Below are 26,770 nucleotides of genomic sequence, written 5' to 3'. Positions count from 1 at the left end.
GTTGAACAGAAAACCCGTTGTTTGAATCCAATTATCCCACTCTTTGGACCCCTTGTTCCTTCCCTACCGACACAAACCCAATGGCCTCACTGCCACGACATTGCTCACCACTCCATGCAACTCTCCCGCCAAGCACAGTGAGGAACTCACCACTTGAAAAAATCAGAGCTACAGGTTACCAAACCACTGACAGCCAAGCCTGACCTGACCTGCTCCACTACAACGGTCTACACACACAAACAAACACTCTCAAGCCACAGCATGACCAGGCTAAGGCTTTATAAGGCAGTGGTCAGACTACAGACATTGGTCAATATTCTGAGCAGTTTTAGGCCCTTTATCTAAGGAGGGATGTGCAGGGCATTGCAGAGTCAGAAGGTTCACAACAGTGAACAGATTAACAGATCGGAAACTTTTAATGGATCTGGGCCTGTACTTGCTGGAGTTTAGAAGGAGAGGATATTTCACTGAAACCTATTGAAAGTTGAAAGGTCCAGGTAGAATGGGTGGAGATGGTTCTTATAGTGGGGAAGTCGAGGACCAGAAGGCACAGCCTCAGAAAACAAGGACATGCCTTTAGAACAGAGATGAGGTGGAATTCAATGACACAGATGGCGGTGGAGAGACCAAATCATTGAGTATATTTAAAGTGGAGATGGATAGGTTCTTCCTTAGTATGGGCATCACTGTTTACATGGAAAAGAAAGGAGAATAGGGTTGAGGGAGTTAATAAATCAGAATGGTGGAATGGTACAGCAGATCCGATGGGCCAAATAGCCTAATTCTGCTCCTATGGCTTATGATCTTACCTGTTGTCCTGTGCTGGGACGTGTAGTGTTGGAGTTTGTCCCATGGGTTTATGTTGCAAGGCTGGACTCTGTCTGGCTGAGCTGCCTCCTGAAGGAGGGCCAGTAACATCTTGAAGAAAGACAAAGTGAAAGTGCATTAATAAATTTACTGTTAATTTTTTCACAAAAAGAATGTTCAAGCAAGAACCTGCTGGCAGGTCAATGCTCTACAAGCTCAGGTACTGTTACTGTACAGCCAGACTTCTGTACACTAGCTACTGTACTTTGGAGGCCAACTGAAAGGTAACAATCCTGGTAGGAAACAATCCTTCCCCATTACTCATAGGACTTGAAGCACAGATACTGTTTGAGGCAAGGGGGAAAGACTTCTCTCAACAGAACTGCTCCAATTCTCAGCAGCTTCACTATACCAGCTTACGAGAGGGGTGCGCAATGCACAGTGAAATAAAGGTGGCCAGTCTGTCAGCTTTGAGATCCAATTTAAATCTGGCCCAGACCTCGGTCTCTCCCACCACAAAATTCCCAGGTGAAATCTGATGCTAAAGTTCTATACAATATCTGGTGGGCACAAGTCTGTAGCATAAACAATCCCCAAAAGGACACTGATGGGCAATGTTTCTCTCAAATCACAGTCATCCACTTGAGGGATGTGGTCCTTTTCTATTATCTGGGACCTAGAGGCTTGGGAAAAGGACTATCCCTGACAAAGCTGCCTCCTTGATGGCCAAGTCCCAGGATGTGTTGGCATCTGCGGGTTAATCAGGGTCTAGGTCCTGCAGGTTTGACTTTCAAAGTTACTGGAGGTACAAGAACCATAGGAAATACATGTCCAGCTCCTATGAACCTGAAAGCTGGTTGATGCTTTTGGCCACCTACCTTCTTCAGGAATGACAGTAAGAGTGACTGTCTGGCCTGCATCCTTGATTAGCTGGACGATGTCGTGGTGGGGCATCTGTACGATGGACTGGCCATTGACTGCTGAGATACGGTCTGTCACTTTCAACTTCCCACAGCGATCAGCTGGGCTTCCCTCAATAATGCGACCAATTTTGTGTGGCACTATTACGGAAAAAGCAACAGTGGGAGAAGGTTAATCCTACTAGAATCAGGAAAGTGTTAAGGTTTAAATAAAGAAATTAGATTAAGTTATGGGTTGTACAATAGATTACATTCCCTAATAAATATAAGAGTAAAGGAATGATCTTATTGTGTTGTTTAAGATTATTAAAGAATTACCAAGGTTAGTAAGTGAAAGTTATTTCTTTTGGGAACTGGAAAAGGGCCATAGCCTAAGAATTAGATCTCAGACATTGAAGAGTAGCATCAAAACCTCATTACAGAGCTTGTATGGAAGAACTAAAATTTTCAAAACTGAGGTTAGAGGGTTATTAGCAAGGTTATTATAGTTAATAAACTCAGACTGGAGTTAAGAAGCAATTCACAGTGAATTAATCGATTTGTGGATTAAACAGAATGGCATGAAAGACCCTTTGTAATTGTTTAGTGTGAAAATGATCTCTGATGGTATTCTATCTCAACTAACCCATCTCACCCTCAAAGTTGTTTTGTCTCAATTCATACCCCCCCCTCACAAATTCCATAACAGGAAAGAAGGTGGTGGTACAGCTGAGGGAGGAGAGAATGACGGCAGAAAAAATTATTTGCTGCGGCTCCCTGGAGAAGACCATGAAGTAGTGACTGAACCAGGCCATTAGGTGGCACATTACACTGAAAACTTGAAAAATGTGAAACACAAAATTGATTTTTCTCATTATATTAAAGGAATATTTTATCGTAGAATGAATGCTTATGTACTGAATACTTGAAAGAATTTGCAATCAGAATGCTTCACAGAATCTAAAAATGATGCAATGTTCAACCCGTATCAAAAATCAATCATAAAAAATACAGTTCATAACCTGCAAATCCAAGCACTTACAGAGATCATCCAGGTAATTCTTAAAAGTGAGCAGGGTTTCTATCTCCAGCAATCTTTCAAGCAGTGACCCCATCATTGTTTGAATAAAAGCATTTTCAAACCCCCTATATATGTCCCCTGGGAAGTTAAATAGCCCTTTCCACACATTCAATTTAGTGTATACATCTTAGCTAAATCTTCCCTAAGTCACCTGTTCAAACTAAATTGCTTAACCAAATTGCCCTAGCCTGGGCAATACATGCGTAAAATAAAATTTTAAGAAACTGCAGTGGTGGAAAATCACAGCAGGTTAGGCAGCACCTATGGAAACATAAGTAGTCAAGGTTTCAGGTCTGCAAACCTTGTCCAAACGGTCTTGCAGATCTCCCATTTATAGAAATGTTGTCATATTTTCTGTACTACTAAAAAAATAAGCAAAATAGATTGTTCAGGATAGTTGCTGCATTAAGCCAAGAGTACATACTGTAGCCAAAATATTTGATTTGGAAATAGAAAACAAGTCAAATCAAGTGTGCAAAAAGGTGCACCTGGCAAATATATAGTGTTTCATGGCTTCCTATCATTTATCTGCTCTGCAGTCAGGTTAACCCCAGCCCACATAATCTGATTTTCCTCAAAGGAGGCAAAAAGATCACATGTTGCACCAATGTCCCAACAATCCATTGGTTCTTGCTCAACCTCTTGGATATTGGAAAGGGACGTGGATTGCCTTGGCTGTGACGATTCGAGATGCCAGATCAGAGGCTCAGAATGGGCAGTAAGCGGTACTTGACTCAATGGCACGCATACCCAATCGAGAGCAAAGATTTCACACAAGTGATGAGATTTGTTCTGATCTAATGCATACAGAATCCATATTTTCCTCCTAGCAACACATCATGAAGAGCATGTTGTACTTACCAATAACAGAGGATCTGTTCTTTGAGGTGATAATGACAAAGCCAAACCCTTCAGTCTCTTTACGCTGCAGGACAATATCGTAGGACTGCGCAGACTCAGCTGTGCTGGGGCCCTGGGGAGCTCTGTGGGTATGGTCTGCGTGATTCATCCGTGGAGAACCATTCTCTGCAGGGTCCAAACCTGCATCTCGACCATCATCATGTTGATCTTCTGTTGGAGAGAAAGTTATTCAGAGGGTGGATGAGTCACACGCAGGAGGTGTAGCTAAACAGTTTTGTTTTTAGGATAGATACCTCAACCAAGACTGATGGTTCACAGAACCAGAACACAGGCAATCCGGCACATCTTGCCTATGTGGGCTTGAGCTGCTCAATTCATCTGCCTCCCTTCCCTTTCCTTTCCCAAATGAACATATAGAACACCTTCGACATAGGAACAGGCCTTATTTAAGCCAGTATTTATATAAACTAACTTCAGCCTACACAATGACTTTATTCCTCCATTCTCTGCACATTCACATGCTTAAGAGCCTCTTGAACACCTTTACTGTACAGGTGGCCCCCATTTTCCGAACGTTCGCTTTACAACACCTCGCTGTTACGAAAGACCTACTAGTTACCTGTTTTCGCTAACAGGTGCTTTCACTGTTATGAGAAAAGGCAGCGCACGCCCAAGCAGCCAAGCTCCTCCCCCGGAACTGCATTCTAGCTGCCATTGCTTAAACACGTGCTTTATCTCGATTTATTTTGTGCATCCGTTAGCAAGATGAGTTCTAAGGTATCAGAAAAGCCTAAAAGAACTTGTAAGGGTGTTACACTTAGCATAAAACTAAACATAATTAAGCGTTTCGATCATGGTGAATGAAGTAAGGACATTGTCCGCACGTTGAACTTGCCTGCTTCCACCATTCGCTCTATTTATATGCAGAGAGAAAGAATTTTGAACGCTGCTGATGTTACTGTAGGTTCTGCTCATAGCAAAGTGCTCTCCCTTAGTCGGCATCCAATAATGGATAAAATGTAAAGTCTATTGCTTGAGTGGATTAATGGGTGTACAAAGCGTGGTGTTCCATTAAGTTTTCTTATACTTAAGGAGAAATCAGTCAGTCTTTTTAATAAGCTGAAACAAAAAGCACTGGACGATGGTGATGAAAGTGTTGCGAAAGTGGAATTTAAAGATAGTCATGGGTGGTTTGATCGGTTTCTGATGCGAGGGCAGCTTCATAGTTTAACATTGACTGGACAGAGTGCTTCGTCTGATACTGAAGCTGCCGAAAAGTTCCCAGCAGAACTGAAGAAAATAATTACAGAAGGTGGTTATTTGTATAAGCAAGTGTTTAACTGTGACAAAACTGCAATTTATTGGAAAAATTGCCGAGCAAGACATTTATTTTGATAGAAGAAAAACAGGCTAAGGGACACAAGGCATCAAAGGACAGGTTTACCCTAATGCCTATTATTAACGCCATTGATGATGCTGTCCTTAAGCCTCCACTAGTGTACCATTCAGAAAATCCGAGGGCACTTAAAACACTTCCCGTTGTGTTCTGTTCACATCCAAGTGGTTGGAATACCCAAGTGCTTTTTCCTGAGTACATGAGTGGATACGCAAGTCCTTTTGTTGAAAAATACTGTAGAGAAAATAACCTCGATAATAGGTGTCTTGTGATTGTCAATAATTGTGCTGCTCATCCGCCTGACATTACCGAGTATGGCAGTAACATTCGTGTTGCGTTCTTACCGCCGAATACAACATCGTTGCTGCAGCTGTGCCACCAAGGCCTAATAGCCACAATTAAGGCTTACTATACACAGAAAGTGATGCGTTTTATTGTATCCTTTGAAACGGTTCGTAAGCCGAAATGTCATAAAGCGAACAAGCAATTACCATTTATTTCTATGGGAAAATTTTGTGAGCGTTCGCAGACCCAAAAATAACCTACCAAATCACGCCAAATAACACGTAAGACCTAAAATAACAGTAACACATACTAAAAGCAGGAATGATATGATAAATACACAGCCTATATAAAATAGAAATACTTTTCCACAATCATTACTGAACTGTTCTCCATAGCGAAAATCTCACGCAAGCGCCGTCGGCAGAAAATCTCACGCAAGCGCTGTTGGCCAAAACCTGGTGCAAGCGCTCTCCAGTAACCTTTAAGCTATGAAGCTGCCAAATCATACCAAATAACACGTAAAAATACACAGCCTATATAGAAACATAGAAAATAGGTGCAGGAGTAGGCCATTCGGCCCTTCGAGCCTGCATCGCCATTTATTATGATCATGGCTGATCATCCAACTCAGAACCCAGCCTTCCCTCCATACCCCCTGACCCCTGTAGCCACAAGGGCCATATCTAACTTCCTTTTAAACATAGCTAATGAACTGGCCTCAACAGTTTGCTGTGGCAGAGAATTCCACAGATTCACCACTCTCTGTGTGAAGAAGTTTTTCCTAACCTCGGTCCTAAAAGGCTTCCCCTCTATCCTCAAACTGTGACCCCTCGTTCTAGACCTCCCCAACATCGGGAACAATCTTCCCGCATCTAGCCTGTCCAATCCCTTTAGGATCTTATACGTTTCAATCAGATCCCCCCTCAATCTTCTAAATTCCAACGAGTACAAGCCCAGTTCATCCAGTCTTTCTTCATATGAAAGACCTGCCATCCCAGGAATCAATCTGGTGAACCTTCTTTGTACTCCCTCTATGGCAAAGATGTCTTTCCTCAGATTAGGGGACCAAAACTGCACACAATACTCCAGGTGTGGTCTCACCAAGGCCTTGTACAACTGCAGTAGTACCTCCCTGCTCCTGTACTCGAATCCTCTCGCTATAAATGCCAGCATACCATTCGCCTTTTTCACCGCCTGCTGTACCTGCATGCCCACTTTCAATGACTGGTGTATAATGACACACAGGTCTCGTTGCACCTCCCCTTTTCCTAATCGGCCACCATTCAGATAATAATCTGTTTTCCTATTTTTGCCACCAAAGTGGATAACTTCACATTTATCCACATTAAATTGCATCTGCCATGAGTTTGCCCACTCACCCAACCTATCCAAGTCACCCTGCATCCTCTTAGCATCCTCCTCACTGCTAACACTGCCACCCAGCTTTGTGTCATCCACAAACTTGGAGATGCTGCATTTAATTCCCTCATCCAAGTCATTAATATATATTGTAAACAACTGGGGTCCCAGCACTGAGCCTTGCGGTACCCCACTAGTCACCGCCTGCCATTCTGAAAAGGTCCCGTTTATTCCCACTCTTTGCTTCCTGTCTGCTAACCAATTCTCCACCCACACCAATACCTTACCCCCAATACCGTGTGCTTTAAGTTTGCACACTAATCTCCTGTGTGGGACCTTGTCAAAAGCCTTTTGAAAATCCAAATATACCACATCCACTGGTTCTCCCCTATCCACTCTACTAGTTACATCCTCAAAAAATTCTATGAGATTCGTCAGACATGATTTTCCTTTCACAAATCCATGCTGACTTTGTCCGATCATTTCACCGCTTTCCAAATGTGCTGTTATCACATCCTTGATAACTGACTCCAGCAGTTTCCCCACCACCGACGTTAGGCTAACCGGCCTATAATTCCCCGGTTTCTCTCTCCCTCCTTTTTTAAAAAGTGGGGTTACATTAGCCACCCTCCAATCCTCAGGAACTAGTCCAGAATCTAACGAGTTTTGAAAAATTATCACTAATGCATCCACTATTTCTTGGGCCACTTCCTTAAGCACTCTGGGATGCAGACCATCTGGCCCTGGGGATTTATCTGCCTTCAATCCCTTCAATTTACCTAACACCACTTCCCTACTAACATGTATTTCGCTCAGTTCCTCCATCTCACTGGACCCTCTGTCCCTTACTATTTCTGGAAGATTATTTATGTCCTCCTTAGTGAAGACAGAACCAAAGTAATTATTCAATTGGTCTGCCATGTCCTTGCTCCCCATAATCAATTCACCTGTTTCTGTTTGCAGGGGACCTACATTTGTCTTTATCAGTCTTTTCCTTTTTACATATCTATAAAAGCTTTTACAGTCCGTTTTTATGTTCTCTGCCAGTTTTCTCTCATAATCTTTTTTCCCCTTCCTAATTAAGTCCTTTGTCCTCCTCTGCTGAACTCTGAATTTCTCCCAGTCCTCAGGTGAGCCACTTTCTCTGGCTAATTTGTATGCTACTTCTTTGGAATTGATACTATCCCTAATTTCTCTTGTCAGCCACGGGTGCACTACCTTCCTTGATTTATTCTTTTGCCAAACTGGGATGAACAATTGTAGTTCATCCATGCAACCTTTAAATGCCTGCCATTGCATATCCACTGTCAATCCTTGAAGTGTCATTTGCCAGTCTATCTTAGCTAATTCACGTCTCATACCTTCAAAGTTACCCCTCTTTAAGTTCAGAACCTTTGTTTCTGAATTAACTACGTCACTCTCCATGTTAATGAAGAATTCCACCATATTATGGTCACTCTTACCCAAGGGGCCTCTCACGACAAGATCGCTAATTAACCCTTCCTCATTGCTCAAAACCCAGTCCAGAATAGCCTGCTCTCTAGTCGGTTCCTCTACATGTTGGTTCAAAAAACCATCCCGCATACATTCCAAGAAATCCTCTTCCTCAGCACCTTTACCAATTTGGTTCACCCAGTCTACATGTAGATTGAAGTCACCCATTATAACTGCTGTTCCTTTATTGCACACATTTCTAATTTCCTGTTTAATACCATCTCCGACCTCACTACTACTGTTAGGTGGCCTGTACACAACTCCCACCAGCGTCTTCTGCCCCTTAGTGTTACGCAGCTCTACCCATATCAATTCCACATCTTCCCGGCTTATGTCCTTCCTTTCTATTGCGTTAATCTCTGTTTTAACCAGCAACGCCACCCCACCTCCCCTTCCTTCATGTCTATCCCTCCTGAATATTGAATATCCCTGAACGTTGAGCTCCCATCCCTGGTCACCCTGGAGCCATGTCTCTGTGATCCCAACTATATCATAATCATTAATAACAATCTGCACTTTCAATTCATCCACCTTATTACGAATGCTCCTTGCATTGACACATAAAGCCTTCAGGCGCTCTTTTACAACTCTCTTAGCCCTTTTTAATGCTTGCCCTGGATTTGTCGGCCTGCCACTTTTACTTTTCCCCTTTGTACTTTTTGCTTCTACGCTCACTTTACACCCCTCTGTCTCTCTGCACTGGTTCCCATCCCTCTGTTGTGAACTAACCTCCTCACACCTAGCCGCTTTAATTTGATTCCCACCCCCCAACCATTCTAGTTTAAAGTCACCTCAGTAGCCCCCGCTAATCTCCCTGCCAGGATATTGGTCCCCCTAGGATTTAAGTGTAACCCGTCCTTTTTGTACAGGTCACACCTGCGCCAAAAGAGGTCCCAATGATCCAAAAACTTGAATCCCTGCCCCCTGCTCCAATCCCTCAGCCACGCATTTATTCTCCACCTCATTGCATTCCTACTCTCACTGTCGCGTGGCACAGGCAGTAATCCCGAGATTACTACCTTTGCGGTCCTTTTTCTCAACTCCCTTCCTAGCTCCCTATATTCTTCTTTCAGGACCTCATCCCTTTTCCTACCTATGTCATTGGTACCTATATGTACCAGGACCTCTGGCTCTTCACCCTCCCACTTCAGGATATCTTGGACACGATCAGAAATATCCCGGACCCTGGCACCAGGGAGGCAAACTACCATCCGAGTCTCTGGACTGCGTCCACAGAATCGCCTATCTGACCCCCTTACTATCGAGTCCCCTATCACAACTGCCCTCCTCTTCCTTGCCCTACCCTTCTGAGCTACAGGGCCAGACTCTGTGCCGGAGGCAGGGCCACTGTCGCTTCCCCCGGGTAAGCTGTCCCCCCCAACAGTACTCAAACAGGAGTACCTATTGTTAAGGGGCACAGCCGCCGGGGTACTCCCCATCACCTGCCTTTTCCCCTTCCCCCTCCTAACCATGACCCACTTGTCTGCCTCCCGTGGCCCCGGCGTGACCACCTGCCTTCCACTCCTCTCTATCACCTCCTCACTCTCCCTGACCAGACGAAGGTCATCGAGCTGCAGCTCCAGTTCCGTAACGCGGTCCCTTAGGAGCTGCATCTCGATGCACTTGGCGCAGATGTAGACGTCCGGGAGGCTTGGAGACTCCAGGGCCTCCCACATCCGACACCGAGAACAGCAAACTGCCCTCACAGTCATAATGCCCCTCTCCTCAAATAGCAACAGAAAATGAATGTCAAACCTTCCTCGCCTCGCCCGCTTCCGCCTAAGCCCGGTGAGCCGAAGCCCTTAAGTCTTCACTCTGCTCCCGGCTCACTCCGCCGCCCGCAAACTACGCTGCCCGCTCTCTGAGGCTCTGTTCCTTTTAAATCTGCCGCGCTGCACTGCCCGACGTCACACGCCTGCGCAGTCCCGCCTCTCAGAAAGCCGTTGGAGAAAAAAAATAACGAAAATTTCAAAAATCTCTTTCTCGGCACTCCCACTCAGACTCTCAGACTCCTTCTTCGAATCAAATCCGAAGCAGGATGTCTGCCCTTTTAAATCTGCCGCGCTGCACTGCCCGACGTCACACGCCTGCGCAGTCCCGCCTCTCAGAAAGCCGTTGGAGAAAAAAAATAACGAAAATTTCAAAAATCTCTTTCTCGGCACTCCCACTCAGACTCTCAGACTCCTTCTTCGAATCAGAAGTAGAAATAATGTATATACAGTGTAGTATCACTTACCGGAATCGGGAAGGCAGCGCCGAGCACACTGAGGATGGTGTGTTAGGCTGAGTCGGAGTTTGGGTGGTGCAGTGGCCCCCACCCTCCAGGCCGCCGAGTGATACATTGCCGCGAAGCATGCAGGGGTAGCCGGGAGCCACACAGCACATCTTTAAGAAAAAAGCTGGGGCGAGTCACGTGATGACGTGGGATTGAGACGTGTAATTCCAGCTCTCCCGTAAAAAATCAGCAAAGTACCGTTTAAACAAAGTAAAGTTAATAAATACTTTCCGAAAACTACTTATAAACTTCGTAAGACTACTCTACGATATGCCTCGTAAACTGCAACAGAAGAAGTCTGTTGTTGTGAAGTCACTGCAAGATGGGAAGAAAAAAGGGTCTACTGCAGCGATGGAGCCTCGGATTCAGGTTGGATCTCCTTCGGAGGAGACGCATTTTATCTCTGGCGTAGAAGAACAGGGACCAATGGCGGCGGTAGCGGTCTCTCAGAAGAAGATGCCAGAAATGCACATGTGCAAAGAAGTACGCATGCGCAAATCGACACAACTTAAACAAGAACCAACGGCCACTGCAACTGAAAGTGACTCAGAGTCAGAATTGGATACCGCAGAGAATACAGATGAAGAAGAGGAGCAAGAACTGGAAGAGACAGGAAGTAAAGGAGATGACAGAGACATAAGAGAGGCTTTATTGCAATTAACGGCAGAACTAAGAAAATTAAGAACAGAGCTTAGAGACGTGAAGATGTGCTATGATAAAGCTATGAAAAGACAGGACAAAATGGATAAGAAACTTCAGACGATGCAAAGAACAATGGAACATATTAACGATAGACTGGAAAAAACAGAAAATGATGTGATTGTCTGGAACATGGAAAGAAATGGACTCTTGGAGAAAGTGGACGTGTTGCAAAATTTTAGTAGATGTAATAATATTAAAATTGTTGGTCTTAAAGAAGGTATAGAAGGAGATAATCCAATAGAATTTTTTCAAAAATGGATCCCGAAAACCTTGCAAATGAAAGAGGAAGACAGATCAATTGAAATTGAGCGGGTACATAGAGCTCTAAGACCAAAACCACAAGATGACCAATATCAACGATCAATTTTAATAAAATTCTTAAGATTTCAAGACAAAGGAAGGATTCTACAGGCGGCTGCCCAAGCTGCCAAGAAGAGAAAAGGGCCACTGATGAAAGAAGGGAAGAAAATTTTTTTCTACCCTGACATAAGTTATGAACTTTTGAAAAGAAGAAAGAAGTTTAATCCAGTGAAAAAAGCCCTATGGGATCACGGTTATCAATTTATATTGCGTTATCCTGCAACCTTGAAGATTTTTTTGGCTGGTGGGGGGAGAAAAAAGATTTTTTGATGATTACCAGAAAGCGGAGGAGTTTGTGCGAGATTCTTTGAATATTCACCAGATACAAGAACAAACCTAGGGGAGCGAGATGGATTGAAGATGAAGACTGAATCAAGGATTAGGCCTGTTGGATTTTTAGGCGGATGAATATATAAATATTATTAATTATATGAGGGAGGGAAAGAAAGGTTAAAATTTGAGGAATATTAGCTGGGAATAATGACATTAATTTTTTTTATATATATACAATTTTTTGTTACGGGGGAGCTGGAAGAAATACTGACCAATCGCTACGTTATTCATGTGTGCAAGTGTGGCAATAGCCACGACCCCCACAATGGAGGGGGGTAGTGTTGTGTACCTTTTCATTCACAACATCAGTGGGGGGGGGGGTATTTTGTTTTTTCTTTTTTTGTATCTTATCTATCTTTTTTTTCTTTTTGCCTGGATGATTGGGAGGGAAACACATAGCAACATGGTGAAGTTCAAGAGATTCCTCAGGGAACTATGAGAGTTGAGAAGCTAAGTAATGTTTCAGATTTTAAGAGATAAATATGAAACATTTTTGAATATTTGGAGCCCTTATTTACAGCTCCGATGATAAAGATGTTGGTTCCTTGGGGAAAGTAACAAATATATATTAAATTTATTTTTAATCCCATGGAGCATGTGCAAACCTTCCAATATTCAGGCGGTTCTTTTTTTTTCTTTTCTCTTTAGGTAGGAGTATATATCGGGGAGAGGGTTAAGGGGACGGGGGAGGGTAGATATTATTTTCTCATGTATTTACTTTGAAAACTCAATAAAAATTATATTTAAGAAAAAGAAAAAAGCTGAAACAAACATGCTAATTAATTTGGTGCCGCCCGGCACGTAATTGTCGGCCCAGATCAGTGCCGATTTCCGATTGCATCGTCTCTGATCTGGGCCGACAATTATGTATCGGCGGCACCTAATTAATTAGCATGTTTATTTCAGCTTCTTTCTTAAAGATGTGCTGTGTGCCTCCCGGCTACCGTTGCATTCTCTGTGAATCGGTATCTGTCCATGGCCCGGGGGTTGGGGTGGTGGGACACTGGGGTGTCATCTCGTCATCGTCTGTTTCCATTAGGGCAGGAAGGTCATCTTCTATCTCTGCCCGCCTCGATGTCGAAGGTCGAGGTTCGTCGTCTGCTGTGGCTGATGTGGAAGGCTTGCTCGACTGCTGAGCCTCACTCATTCTTCTATCACACAATTCTTTGTAAGAACTCAAACATCCTGCAAATATCCCCTAAACCGACGTACCCATTCAAAATTAAAGTCATACTTTATCATTACTCATTCGGTTTCAATTGTTATCCTTTTTTCTTCCAATTGCATCAGCTGTTCATCTATCAGATCTTGGTCATGGGATGCCAAAACCTCTTCAACATCATCTTCGTCAGCTTCCACAAGCCAAACTCACTTTGTCCTTGCTTCGTTCACCACGATCGAAACGCTTAATTATGTCTAGTTTTACGCTAAGTGTAACACCCTTACGAGCTCTTTTAGGCTTTTCTGATACCATAGAACTCATCTTGCAAACGACTGCTCACAGGCATGTGTTTAAGCAATGCCGGCGAGAATGCAGTTCCGAATCCGGGGAGAGTGACTGCTTGGGGCGCGTGCTGTCTTTTTTTGTGCGCTGATCTTTTTTCGTAACAGTGAAAACACCTTCTGAAAGCGAAAACAGGGTACTAATGTAGGTCTTTCGTAACAGTGAGGTTTCGTAAAACGAACGTTCGAAAAGCGGGGAACACCTGTACTGTTATTTTAGGTTTTGTGTGTTACTTGGCATGATTTTGTAGGTTATTTTTTTGGGTCTGGGAACGCTCAAAATTTTTTCCCATTTAATAAATGGTAATTGCTTATTCACTTTACGATATTCCGGCTTACGAACCATTTCATAGGAATGCTCTACCTTCGGATAGCGGGGGAAACCTGTATTTGCTTTCACCATCACCCCTAGCAGCACATTCTAGGCCCCCATATTTAATAAAAACTTGACACAAACATCTCCTTTGAACTTATCTCTCACCTTAAGCACGTCATCTTGTATTAGACACCTCGACCCTGGGGAAGAAGACACTTGCTGTCTACTGTCTATACCTCTCAATCTTATAGACCTCCATCCGATCTCTCCTCAGCCTTCATTCCTCCAGAGAAAACAATCCAGGTTTATCCAATCTCTCCTGACAGCACATGCTCTCTAATCCAGGCAGAGTCCTGATAAACCTCTTCTGGCTAAAAGTGCTTTACAAACTTAACCCTTCAAGTATAAATGCAATTTTAAGAATTGTCAAATCTGCTCCCAAACACCCTTTATTGGCCTCCCCAAGTTGCTCTTGAAATAGTGGTAATGATGTAAGTGGACAAAATCTTTAAAGATTAAAAAAAACAGAATTTTTACTTTGTGACAATGAGAAAACTGCCCAAATTCGGATGCTGTGCAACCTGAAGATGGTGACATCTCTATGCACCTGCTGACCATGCCCTCCTTGGTTTCAGAGTACTGACAAAACTTTGAAAAGTTACTGCAGTGCATTCTGTATATGTAGCATAGTGCAGTGAGAGGGAGGGAGCACCGATTGAGCAAGCTGGAGCAACAAATGACCCGGAGTAACTACTCAGCGGGTCAAGCAGCATCTGAGAAGGGGAAGGAAAGGAATTGCCAGCATTTCAGGTTGAAACTTTGCACCAGGACCTCCTGATACAGGAAATTCCAGTATTGTAAAGCATCAAGCATATAGGCCACATATCTCAGAAAGAACGTGCTGTCATTGGAGAGTCCAGAGGAGGTTCACGAGGATAATGAAGGGGTTAACATATGAGGAGCATTTGGCAGCTGTGGGCTTATACTCACTGGAATTTAAAAGAATGGAAAGGGATCTCATTGAAACCTACCAAATAGTTACAGGATTGGACAAGGTGGATGTGGAGAGGACGTTTCCTCTGGTGGGAATATCCAGAACTAGAGGACACAGCCTCAAAATTGAGGGGTGATCTTTTAGAACAGAGGTAAGGAGGAATTTTTTTAAGCCAGAGAGCACTGAATCTATGGAATGCTCTACCACAGACTGTGGTGGAAGCCAAGTCCGTGGGTATACTCAAGGTGGAAGTTGATAATTTCCCGATCAGTCAGGGCATCAAAGGATATGGCAAGAAGGCAGATGTATGGGGTTGAGTGGGATCCGGGATCAGCCATGATGGAATGGCAGAGCAGACTCAATGGGCTGAATGGCTTAATTCTGCTATGTCTTATGGTCTAACCACTACCCACATGAATTGTAAGTTAAAGGACAATCAGGAATGAAACATCTGAGCCACTGGGTATTTTATACATGTCAATTAAGGTTCTGGTCAATGTGGACTCTCCAGATGTTTATAATTTTAAGCCTACTGCTAAAGATGAACATGATTAGTAATACTGAACAGGGTAGGCCATTGAATAAACTCAAACCTACACTTGCTAGGAATGGCATGGGTTGGAAGAGTTCCAGTCACACTCACCAGTAGGCAGGACATTCCTCCTGACTGTCAGCAACACTTGGCCATTTCGTGTAGCATTCTGCATCAGTTCTAACACAAAGCGATGAGACTTCCCTTTGACGGAGACTCCATCAACGCACAGCAGCTCATCAGCCACACGAAGACGCCCATCTCGCTCAGCTGATCCCAGTGGGATCACTGCCCCAATCAGAACCTGATAATGGGGATGGGGTAGAGAGAGCAAAATATGGGTTGAGCCCCAGATCTACATGATGTTTTAAGTATCACACCAGCCTTGGAGCAGGCTCACCAACACAATGGCTGTGAAATGGACAGATTGCGCTGGTAAATTCTGCAGCCCAGCTCAAAGAAAACTTATTACCACCGCATCAGTCAACTCAGCACTTGGCCCTTTGCCTTTGAATCTGTTACTTCTCACCAGTATCATAGTCTTTAACATTTTCACACAGTGCTAACAGTTCTAGTCAACTAATTATGAGAAAGAATCAGCAAACCAGTAGCAGAGTGAACAGAGGGATTTAAAATGAGAAAACACTTACAGGGGTGTCTGGTCCATCACCACCAAGTACTCTGAATCCAAACCCACTCTCCATTTTACGCAGAAAGATGTCGATGTCTTTAGTGTTTGGAGCTGAATAACAAGGAAACCCAAAAGGTGTCAAAAGTGGTGTGGAAACTATCAAAAAGATGCAGTAGCCATGGAAACAGGCAAAGGGAATACCATAGTTATGAAAGCTATCAACACTGATACAGTTGGCATTATAACTGTCTGTTCCAGGCCCCTGTATGTGCGTTCAAACCAGCTCTATTTCTTAGACCTAGCATGTCAAAATCTCTTTGCCCTGTATCCCATTTGCCAAGACACCAGATGGGATGGGAGTCACTCCTACACTTAGGATTTGGACTCCCTGTGAAACTACTATAATCACCAGTGCGGCCAACAATGGAGTTCAAGGTCACGCCTTCTCTAGTGGACAGGAATTTAGTACCCATCGTGATGTCTACCCATGCAGTGTAAGTGCTGGGCTTTATCCCTGTGTTAATTTTTCTCCCAGATTTTTGGCACTATAAGTATGGATCCCAGCTAGCAAGTGACAACTGGAGTTAGGAGCAAGAACTCTCTTCGCCACTCAGAAGCACTTGGATAAACTGCTTCAAGCCACTGATGATCAACTGTGTACAATCAGACACAAATACAATCACAATGGATAAAATGACTGCTCTTTCATGGTTGCACGGCATGGAAATTGGCTCAGTTATCTCAGGCACGGGGAAAACATAACTGTGGTAATGAGAAAATTCCTTATTCTCAAAGTAAATCAACTAACACCTATTATCACTTGGCAGCCAGTATATAATGCTATATATTTAGGCTTAAATAGGATACTTAAGTTGTTACTAAGATATTTATGTCTGGAACTGGGTCAGTAACTATGAAAACCAGCAAGCTCAAATCCCAACACTTGCCCAATGTATTTAGTGTAAATACTTAAATATCGTATAACTAAAACTAATATTTACATTATATACATTTTTAAATGAATAATGTTCAGAGAAACAATTCATTTTCAAACCTTGTAAGCAAGTTTTTGATTTGATTGCTTTTTCCACACAAGGCCTTCCATCCATAGACACCCCTCCATTCAAGACCAGTTGCCTGATCTGAGCTAAAATGGACCAGACTTTGCTTCAGTTCAGTTCAACCCACATGTATATTATGACCATTAGACATAGGAGCAGAATTAGTCCAATTGACCCATCGACCATTGAGTCTGCTCCGCCATTCAATCATGGCTGATTCTTCTTCTCCCCTCCTCAACCCCATTCCCCTGCCTTCTCCCCATAACCTTTGATGCCATGTCTAATCAAGAACCCATCAATCTGCCTTAAATACACCCAATGACCTGGCCTCCACAGCTGCCTGTGGTAACAAATTTCACAAATTCACCACCCTCCGGCTAAAGAAATTTCTCCACATCTCTGTTTTAAATGGATGTCCCTCTATCCTGAAGCTGTGCTCTCTTGTCTTAGACTCCCTCACCATAGGAAACATCTTTTCCACATCTACTCTGTCTAGGCTTTTCAACATTCAAAAGCTTTCAATGAGATCTCCCCACCCCCACCCCATCCTCCTAAATTTCAGAAAGTACAGACCCAGAGCCATCAAAAGTTCCTCATTTCATAACCCTTTCATTCTCAAAATCATCTTTGTGAACCATGTCTGGACCCTCTCCAATGCCAGCACATCTTTTCTTACATGAAAAGCTCAAACTTCACAATACTCAAAGTGAAGCCTCACCAGTGCCTTATGCAGCCTCAGCATCACATCCCTGCTTGTGTATTCAAGACCTCCTGAAATGAATGCTAACATTGCATTTGCCTGCCTTACCACCGACTCAACCTGCAAGCCAACCTTTTAGGGTGTTCTGCACAAGGACTCCCAACTCCCTTTGCATCTCAGATTTTTGGATTTTCTCCCCATTTAGAAAATAGTCTGCACGTTTATTTCTTCTATCAAAGTGCATGGCCGAGCATGTTCCAACATTGAATTTCATTTGCCACCTTCTTGCCCATTCTCCTAATCTGTCCAAGGCCTTCTGCAGCCTACCTGTTTCCTCAATACTACCTGCCCCTCCACCAATCTTTGTATCATCTGCAAACTTAGCAACAAAGACATCTATTCCATTATTTAAATCATTTATATCCACCAGAAAAAGAAGCGGTCCCAACACCAACTCCTGCGTTTCACCAGTCACTGCTAGCCAACTAGGCAAGGATCATTTTATTCCCACTCGCTGCCTCCTACCAATCAGCCAGTGCTCTAACCATGTTAGTAACTTTCCTGTAATACCATGAGCTCTTAACTTGGTAAACAGCCTCATGTGTGGCACTTTTGTCAAAAGCCATCTGAAAGTCTAAATATACAACATCCACTGCATCCCCTTTATCTATCCTACTTTAATCTCCTCAAAGAATTCCAACAGGTTTATCAGGCAAGATCTTCCCTGAAGGAAACATGCTAACTTTGCCCTATCTTGTCCTGTGTCACCAAGTACTCCATAACCTCATCTTTAACAATCGACTCCCAACATCTTCCCAACCACTGAAGCCAAGCTAACTGCCCTATAATTTCCTTTCAGCTGCCTTGCTCCTTGCTTAAAGAATGGAGTGCCATTTGCAATTTTCCAGTCTCTGGCACCATGATTTTTGAAAGATCATTGCTAATGCCTCCACAATCTCTATCAGAACCCTGGGGTGTAGTTCCTCTGGTCCAGGTAACTTATGTACCCTTAGGTCTTCAGTTTTTTGAGGACCTTCTCCCTTGTAATAGTAACTGCACTCACTTCTCTTCCTTCACACACTTCAACATCTGACACACTGTTAGTGTCTTCCACAGTGAAGACTGATACAAAATACTCATTTAGTTCATCTACCATTTCCTTGCTCCATTATTTCTCCAGCCTCATTTTCTAGCAGTCCTATATCCACTCATCTCTTTTTCTTTTATATACTTGAAAAAGCTTTTACTATCCACTTTGATATTGTTTGCTAGTTTGCTTTCATACTTCATCTTTTTCTTTCAAATGATTATTTTGGCTGCTCTCTGTAGGTTTTTTTTGTATAAGCTTTCCTCATCCTCCATCTTCCCGCTAATTTTTGCTTTGTTGTATGCCCTCTTTTTCTGTTTTTTTACATTAGCTTTGACTTCCCTTGTCAGCCATGGCTGTACTATTTTGCCATTTGAGTATTTCTTCGTATTTGGAATACATCTGTCCTGCACCTTCCTCATTTTTCCCCAGAAAGTCACGACATTGCTGCTCTGCTGTCATCCCCGTCAGCAGCTCCTTCCAATTTACCTTGGCCAACTCCTCTCTCGTACCACTGTAATATCTTTTACTCCACTGAAATACTGCGATGTCAATATTATGAAAAGGTTTAGGTCAGTTAGAGTATTGACAACCTGGCCCTATACTTTATCCAGCAAAGGGTGACATGCTTAGAATTACCTCAATGTCCCTCTTGTTTTTGAATATTTAGCATTCCACCCATAATAGTAAGTTTCAATTTGTTATATTTATTGTGTTGATCAGGACAGGAGAAAAATTACAATTTTCCATACTCAGGCAGGTGCATTCTAGTCTTGGTTGGGTCAAATTCAGATCAGGAATTTACTTTTATATTTAAGTTGATCTCAACCCCCAGTATTTCCTTCAAATAACATTCATTTACTAACTGCATGATCTCATTCCCCCTGATCTCAAGAAGAGCCAGAACCCCAAAACCAGTGTGGATCCTGACACCGATTCTAGATAACGTACAGGTCACGGTATCCTAAACCAACTGACAGAGCACCACTTCACAAACATCACTTACGCCTGTTGTCGAACATCGACTTGGATTGTATGTACACCTCAGTGGGATCACGTTTGGGAGAGGAGGGCCTCACTGCATTGGGAGGGAAAGGCATGGGCTGGGGTATAGGGAGGCCTGGGGAAGCATTTTGGGAAGTTGTTTGATTTTCTTCATGTTCTGATGTCTAGGAAAGAAAAATCAGGAGATGTAAAACATTATTTGTAAAAATCCAAGTTACACAGTAATATAAGGCATTCATTCTCAGTCTGCACTCCTGGGGCGTCTACACATTTCAAGGCCTTTTCTCTCAGCTCCCTTTCTGCTGTTATCACTTACTCCTCTTCAACATCAGTGCTTTAATTCCATTTTTTCTTTCCATATTTTGTGTTTTAATCACCTTTTTCTTCCCACAAACCAAGACCCATCCAACATTTCAAAGTACTAACAACACACATCAAAGTTGCTGGTGAACGTAGCAGGCCAGGCAGCATCTCTAGGAGGAGGTACAATCGATATTTCGGGCCCAGACCCTTCGTCACGTACCTTCCTAGAGATGTTGCCTGGCCTGCTGCATTCACCAGCAACTTTGATGTGTGTTGCTTGAATTTCCAGCATCTGCAGATTTCCTCTTGTTTGCGGCTTCAAAGTACTAACGTGGTTTGTCCCACAACACAAGCCATTTGAACTACTGGGTTTTTTGTATTTTCATTTGATTTGTCATCTGCATTACCAGAGCATTGTGTTTTTCTTCAGGCAGCTGCAGATTTCTCGTTCATTACTGTTATAGCAGTCAGAGCTATACAGCACAGAACCAGGCTGTTCTGACCTGCTTGTCCTACCCAAGCTAGTCCTATTTGCCTGCGTTTGGCCATATTCCTCTAAGTTTTTTCTAACCACGTACCTGTGCAAATGTCTGTTAAATCGTGTAATTGTACCCATCTCTACTACTTCCTCTGGCAGCTCATTCCATATACCAACCAAGTTCTGTGGGGGGGGGGGCGGGGAGAGTGCCCCTCGGATCCCTTTTAAATCTTTCCCCGACTGCATCCTCCAGAAACTTGGCTTGAAATCTAAACTGATATGGGAATAAATCCTCTACAAGGTAGATGCAGGAGATACTGATAGGCTGCAATTAGCTTGCAAGGATCCTCTCCGGCTCCTGATCACTATTCTGGAAGATACACAAGGAATATGAAGCTCCCCAAGTCCCGCCCCATCATCATGAGAAAGTTGTCAAACTTACAGTGTTAGGGATTTTAGTTGGTGATGGAGGCCCTGTAAAAACAAATATAAAGTATTAATGCAAAGATTTGGCACGACAACTAAAACTTTGACAAAGTTCTATAGATATGTGGTGGAAAGTATAGTGACTAACTGCCTGGTATGAAAACACCAATACTCTTGAATGGAATGTCTGATGAAAAGTAGTGGATACAGCCCAGTCCATCATGGGTAAAGCCCTCCCTCCCACTGAGCACATCTACACAGAGCATTGCCACAGGAAAGCAGCATCCATCATCAGGGACCCCACCTCCCAGGCCATGCACTCTTCTCACTGCTGCCATCAGCAAGGTGGTACAGGAACCTCAGGACTCTTACTGCCAGGTTCAGGAACCCCTTAATCATCATGCTCCTAAATCAGAGCGGATAACTTCACTCACCCCATCACTGAACTGTTCCCACAACCCATGGACTCACTTTCAAGGACTCATCTCATGTTCTCAATATTTATTGTTCATTTATCTCTTTTGTTTTCTTTTTGTATTTGGAGTTTTTTGTCATTTGCACACTGATGCAGTCTTTCATTGATTCTATTATGGTTATTAGATTTATTGAGTCTGCCTGCAAGAAAATGAATATCAGAGTTTTCTATGGTGACATACACGTACTTCGATAATAAATTTACCTTAAACTTTAATATATTGTAAGAGCATAGAGAGAAATCAAGGTGGTGGAAGAAAAGGTGTGAGTGCAGGGCAGAAAGAGGGAGGGTGGAAAGCAGAAGCAAGGTGGTAGGAGGGATGGAAGAAAGGAGAGAGAATGTGAAGTGAGTCAATATGGTCAGAAAAGCAAGAGAACGAGAAACCAAGGGTGGAAGATTGGAGTGAAATTGCAAGACAGTGGGGAGGCAGGAAGAGTGTAAGCCAAGGCCTTGGTGCTTGGGAAGGAAGTGAGCAAGTTAAGAGGAAAATGTTGGAGTGGAGCCAGAATTGAAGGTGGACAAGGCAGGCAACTGATTGCAGCAGGATGATATTTTTTAAATAATCAGCTAATACACAACTGGCATCATAACGTGTTGGACTTTAAATAGTACATCTTTCATCAACGAGTACGCAGGAGCATTTTCCCAAGTGGGATTTGTATAGCAGTTCACAGCTGGAAGGGCTGACAACAGATTCATTAATACTATTTTGTGCTTTAATTCAGTACTCCACCTCCTCAAGACATCAATGTTACTTAAACAAAATAATTTCACAAGGTTCAGGCCTTGCGACTTTTCGGATACCTCACTTGAAGAGATGAATGGAGAAAGGACAAAACAAGGCAGGGTGAGAAACAAGCAAGGTGGAAAAACAATGTTAACAGTAAGGATCAGTCAGAATGAAGCAACAGGACTTGGGGCTCACAATCCAGCCTATGCAATTGTACAGGTCTCCTCACAGGCCAGTATTTATTCCCAATATCCAACAGCCCTCAAGATGAAACCCTTGTCCTTTTTGATGGTCAAGGTTGGGGCCTTGGTATGTGCTCTTGGAGCAGCTTAGCCAAGCAACTCCAGTTATAAGATACACTTTCACAAAAAGAACAAAGGCTTCAGACACATGGGAGCCCCCCAAGTCATATGCCATCTTGATTGAGAAATATATTGCCATTCTATCAATGGATCCAAATCAACAGTACAGCACACTATTCACCCTTCGGCCCACTATGTTGCGCTGACCTTTCAACCTACTCCACAATCTATCTAACCCCTCCTACTTACACGGCCCATAACTCTCTTTTTCTTACGCCCATCTGTCTAAGAGTATCTTAAATGCCCTAATGTATCAGCCTCTACCACCACCACTGGCAGTGTGTTTTAGGTGCTTACCACTCTGAGAAGAAACCTACCTCTGATACCTCCCCTAAACTTTTCCCGCTCACCTTAAAATATTAACCATTGTTGCCCTGGGAGAAAGGTGCTGGGTATCTACTTTGTCTATACCTCTCTTAATATTATACAGCTCTATCAAGTTGCCTCTCATCCTCCTGTGCTCCAGAGAGAAAAACCATAGCTCATTCAATCTTTCTGTAGTGTGTTCTCTAACCCTGACAGCATTCAAGTAAATTTCCTCTACATCCTCTCTAAAGCTTCCACATCCTTCCTTTATTGGGGTGACCAGTATTTGATCACCAGAACAGTGTGGCCTAACCGTTTTATATAGGCCTGCAACACTACCTCATAGCTCTTGAACTCAATCCCCTGACAAATAAAATTCAACACAATATGCCTTCTTAACCACCTTATCAACCTATGTGACAACTTTGAAGAATCTGTGGATTTGGACCCCAGGATCCCTCTAATCCTCCACTCTAAGGATCATGCCATTAATATTGTACTCTGCCTTCAAGTTTACCCTTCAAAATTCATCACTTCATACTTTTCCTGATCTCATCTGCCACTTCTCAGCCCAGCTATTAATGTCCCAATTGAAACCCAAGACAATACCATCCACAACACCACCAAACTTGTGTCATCTGCAAACCTGGTAACCCACCCTTCCATTTCCTGATCCAAGCCACTTATATAATAAAAAATATCTCAGAGCAGGAGTCCCAGAACAGATCCCAGCAGGACACCAATAGTCACTGACCTCCAGATAGAATACGCTCCATCTACTACCATCCTCTGCCTCTTGTGGGCTAGCCAATTCTGAATCCACACAGTCAAATTTCCAAAGATCTCATGCCTCCTGACTTTCCGAATGGCCCTTCTATGGGGAACCTTGTTAAACATCTTACTAAAATTCATATACATCACATCTACTGCTTTGCCTTCAATTTCTTTTGCTACTCCCTCAAAAATGTCAATCAGGCTCACGAGGCATGACCTGCCCTTCACAAAGCCAGAATGATCATCACTGTTAAGGCTATACCTCTCCAAATGCTCATATATCCTGTCTCTCAGAAACCTCTCCATTAGTTTGTCCACCAATGATGTATGACTCGAAAAGCTATAATTCCCAGCATGATCATTATTACCCTTCTTGAACGAAGGAACAACAACATTTGCCATCCTCCAGTCCTCTGGTACTATTCCTCTGGGCAGTGAAGACAAATCATCAGTGCCCCAGCAATTGAAATCCTGGAATCCTATACCACAGCACTTCTTCAGAAGACTGGTATAAGTAACCATGTCCTCAAGGATTGTGCAATAAAGTCCTATCTTCTTATTGAAGATTGTCTCCACAATCTTCATTTCAGGTCTGGTGGTTCACCAGGTATGTGGACCAATGTACCTCAACACAGTACTGTATGTAATCTCATGAGTCTGGCAAATGAAATCAGAGATTGTGCCTAACCCATGAGATTACATATTGTGGTGGCGTTCTCTGCAGCTTGCTGATAGGCCACAGTGCTTCACTGTGAGCTGCCAGATTCAATTTTCTTCTATTAAATTAAGCCAGGGATGAATACTAGCTTAATGAGTAGAGAAAGCCATTGAAAGGTCAAGGACTTGAAAGACTAATTGTCTCTCCACACAACTACTGCCTAACCCACCAAGTATTTCCAGTATTTCTGCTTTTGAAATGCAGAAGTACCAAGTGAAGCTAAACAAAGGTGTTAACATGGAAAGGTTATATCATGGAATTACATACACACTAAACACAAACCAGCATGGAACTGCAACTAACAGCACAGGGCCAGTCCCTTCAGTCCACAGTGGTGTCAAACCAAATAAATTAGTCATCAACAATTAAATTAGTGTTCAATTATTAATCATTTAGTAATTTGGTTGCAAATGAGGTTGAGAGAGAGAAAATAAATCAGCCATGATTGAATGGCAGAGCAGATTTGATAAGTCAAATGGACAAATTCTATTCCTATGTCTTATGATATTGGATAATTAAACAGCTGACAGAAAGACAGCTCCAAGAATATCCTCAGCCTCCATGATGACAGGGCCCAGCACGAGAGTCCTGAAAGCTACAACAGCTGCAACCATCTCCAGCCAAAAGTGCTGAGTAATGCCCTATGATGACTTAGATTCTCCACGAACCCGCCAGTGCCAGTGTTTAGCAAATTTAATTCACTTCATAGAACAGTACAGCACAGACAGACCCTTCAGCCCATAATGTGCTGAACCAATTAAATTACTAATCAGTTCATCAGATATAAAAGTCTCCAACTGCAACAGACACAACAAAAGCTATAAACCAGTTGACACCAATGCAGCTGTTCTGAGAAACCAGCTGCATCTCTAGCCTGGCTGCTCCAGAAGATCTACAAAACCAACCTCTAGTCCGCAATGTGGAAATTTACATATTTAAAGCCTTGTTTACATAAAGGACAAGTTAATCTGATTACCACCCAGTTTATTATCCATTAAAGAGTGCCATACAAGGTGGTATTTGCGCTCCAACAGCCTGTACATCAAAGCCCAGTTTCACAAGAATTTGAGGCACACCCATGTCTCAAGCACAAACCACATTTCTGGAGGCACATTAACGCACTCTGCCTTTCACATTAAGGAAAAATTTGTGAGTAGGGCATCAAACAGTAAAACACTCCAGTGGTCAGTGAGACCTTGTGCAACAAAGTTGGAGGCTAATCACCTCGCCCCAGGAGCTTCTCAGGGGTTGTGAAATGGCCTCAACCATCTTCAGATGCTTCAATGACCTAACTTCTACCATTAGTGAGGATGCTAACCAATGACTGAATTTTTGCCCCAGTCTTATGCACAACTCCTTGGAAAATGAACCAGTGCAAAAAAAGTTTAACAGGAGAAACTGCAACCAACTGCTTTTGATATTCAAGGTCAATGACAAATATTCTCAAAGAGGGAGTGGATGGGCAGGGTTGGTGGGAAGCAAACTGGACCAACTGTATAAATACTACTGTTACTAAGTCAGGCTAGGGGCTAGATATTCTGAAGGAAGTGAGTCAACACTTGTGACCTCAAGGCACAAGTCAGGAATGTTATGGGATACCCAAGTGCAGCTGCCACAATACTTGAGGCTTAAAACCATCCAAGACTAAGCATCACTTGACTGGTACCCCATCCACCACCCTAAGTATTCATTCCCTCGACCAATGGTGCAGCAAGTGGCATCTACAAAATGCACTCCAGTTATTAGCCAAGCCTCTTCAAGGAATATCTTACAAACCCATGACCATCACTATCCAGAAAGAGATAGGGCAGATGCAAGGAACATCAGTGCTTGCAGCGTCCCTTAAAAGTCATACACTCGCCTGAGTGAGCGTCACACTATTACAGCTCAGGGCGTACCAGAGTTCAGAAATCATTTCTGGCACCATCCATAAGGAGTTTGTATATTCTCCCTGTGAGCATGTGGGCTTCCTCTGGGTGCTCTGGTTTCCTCCCATAGTCCAAAGATGTACTGATTAATTGGTCATTGTAAATTGTTATATGATTAGGTTAGTGTTAAATTAGTGGGTTGCTGATTGGTATGGCTCATTGGGCCAGAAAGGTTTGTTCCATGTTGTATCTCTAGAAAAAATTAGTATGATTGCTACATCTTCAGATTCTAAATCCTGGAATTCTGTACCAGAGAGTATTGAGAAAGGGCCCTCACCAGAAGCACTGAATCCTTTCAAGATGTTTGCTCACCACCATCATCAATTGAAGGACAATTAGGAATGGCCCAAATTATACGCACTCTAGACAAGGACATTGTTTCTAAATTTTTCACTTAGTTCATCCCAATGTTTAGCCCACTCTTCAACTACAGTTCCTGTCTGCACATTAAAACAAAAGGAAATATGGAGATCAGAGAAAGAGTACGAAGACACGCTGGATTAAACCAGAATTGAGAGCTGAATATTTCATCTGAAATTTACTTGGTCTGACATGAAATTTTCTCTGGAAATTTCCTGTACATCAACAG

At 43.0% G+C, this 26,770-nt stretch overlaps 1 protein-coding gene across 5 annotated transcripts in view; it reads right to left on the bottom strand.

Moving 5' to 3' along the window:
- magi3a (membrane associated guanylate kinase, WW and PDZ domain containing 3a) overlaps window positions 1–26,770 on the bottom strand; it is a 147,713-nt gene that overhangs the window by 12,139 nt on the left and 108,804 nt on the right. For all 5 annotated transcript variants that reach the window (XM_063065422.1, XM_063065423.1, XM_063065424.1 and 2 more), the window contains 7 exons: window positions 20,905–20,936; window positions 19,683–19,845; window positions 15,848–15,939; window positions 15,309–15,501; window positions 3,649–3,858; window positions 1,686–1,868; window positions 810–918 (listed from right to left, as the gene is read on the bottom strand). In XM_063065422.1, the coding sequence (XP_062921492.1) occupies window positions 810–918; window positions 1,686–1,868; window positions 3,649–3,858; window positions 15,309–15,501; window positions 15,848–15,939; window positions 19,683–19,845; window positions 20,905–20,936 (982 nt within the window). The remainder of the gene's footprint in view (window positions 1–809; window positions 919–1,685; window positions 1,869–3,648; window positions 3,859–15,308; window positions 15,502–15,847; window positions 15,940–19,682; window positions 19,846–20,904; window positions 20,937–26,770) is intronic.

This window comes from Mobula hypostoma, chromosome 13, assembly GCF_963921235.1.
Source record: "Mobula hypostoma chromosome 13, sMobHyp1.1, whole genome shotgun sequence".
Taxonomy (NCBI): domain Eukaryota; kingdom Metazoa; phylum Chordata; class Chondrichthyes; order Myliobatiformes; family Myliobatidae; genus Mobula; species Mobula hypostoma.
This window is presented reverse-complemented; position numbering and strand designations above follow the sequence as displayed.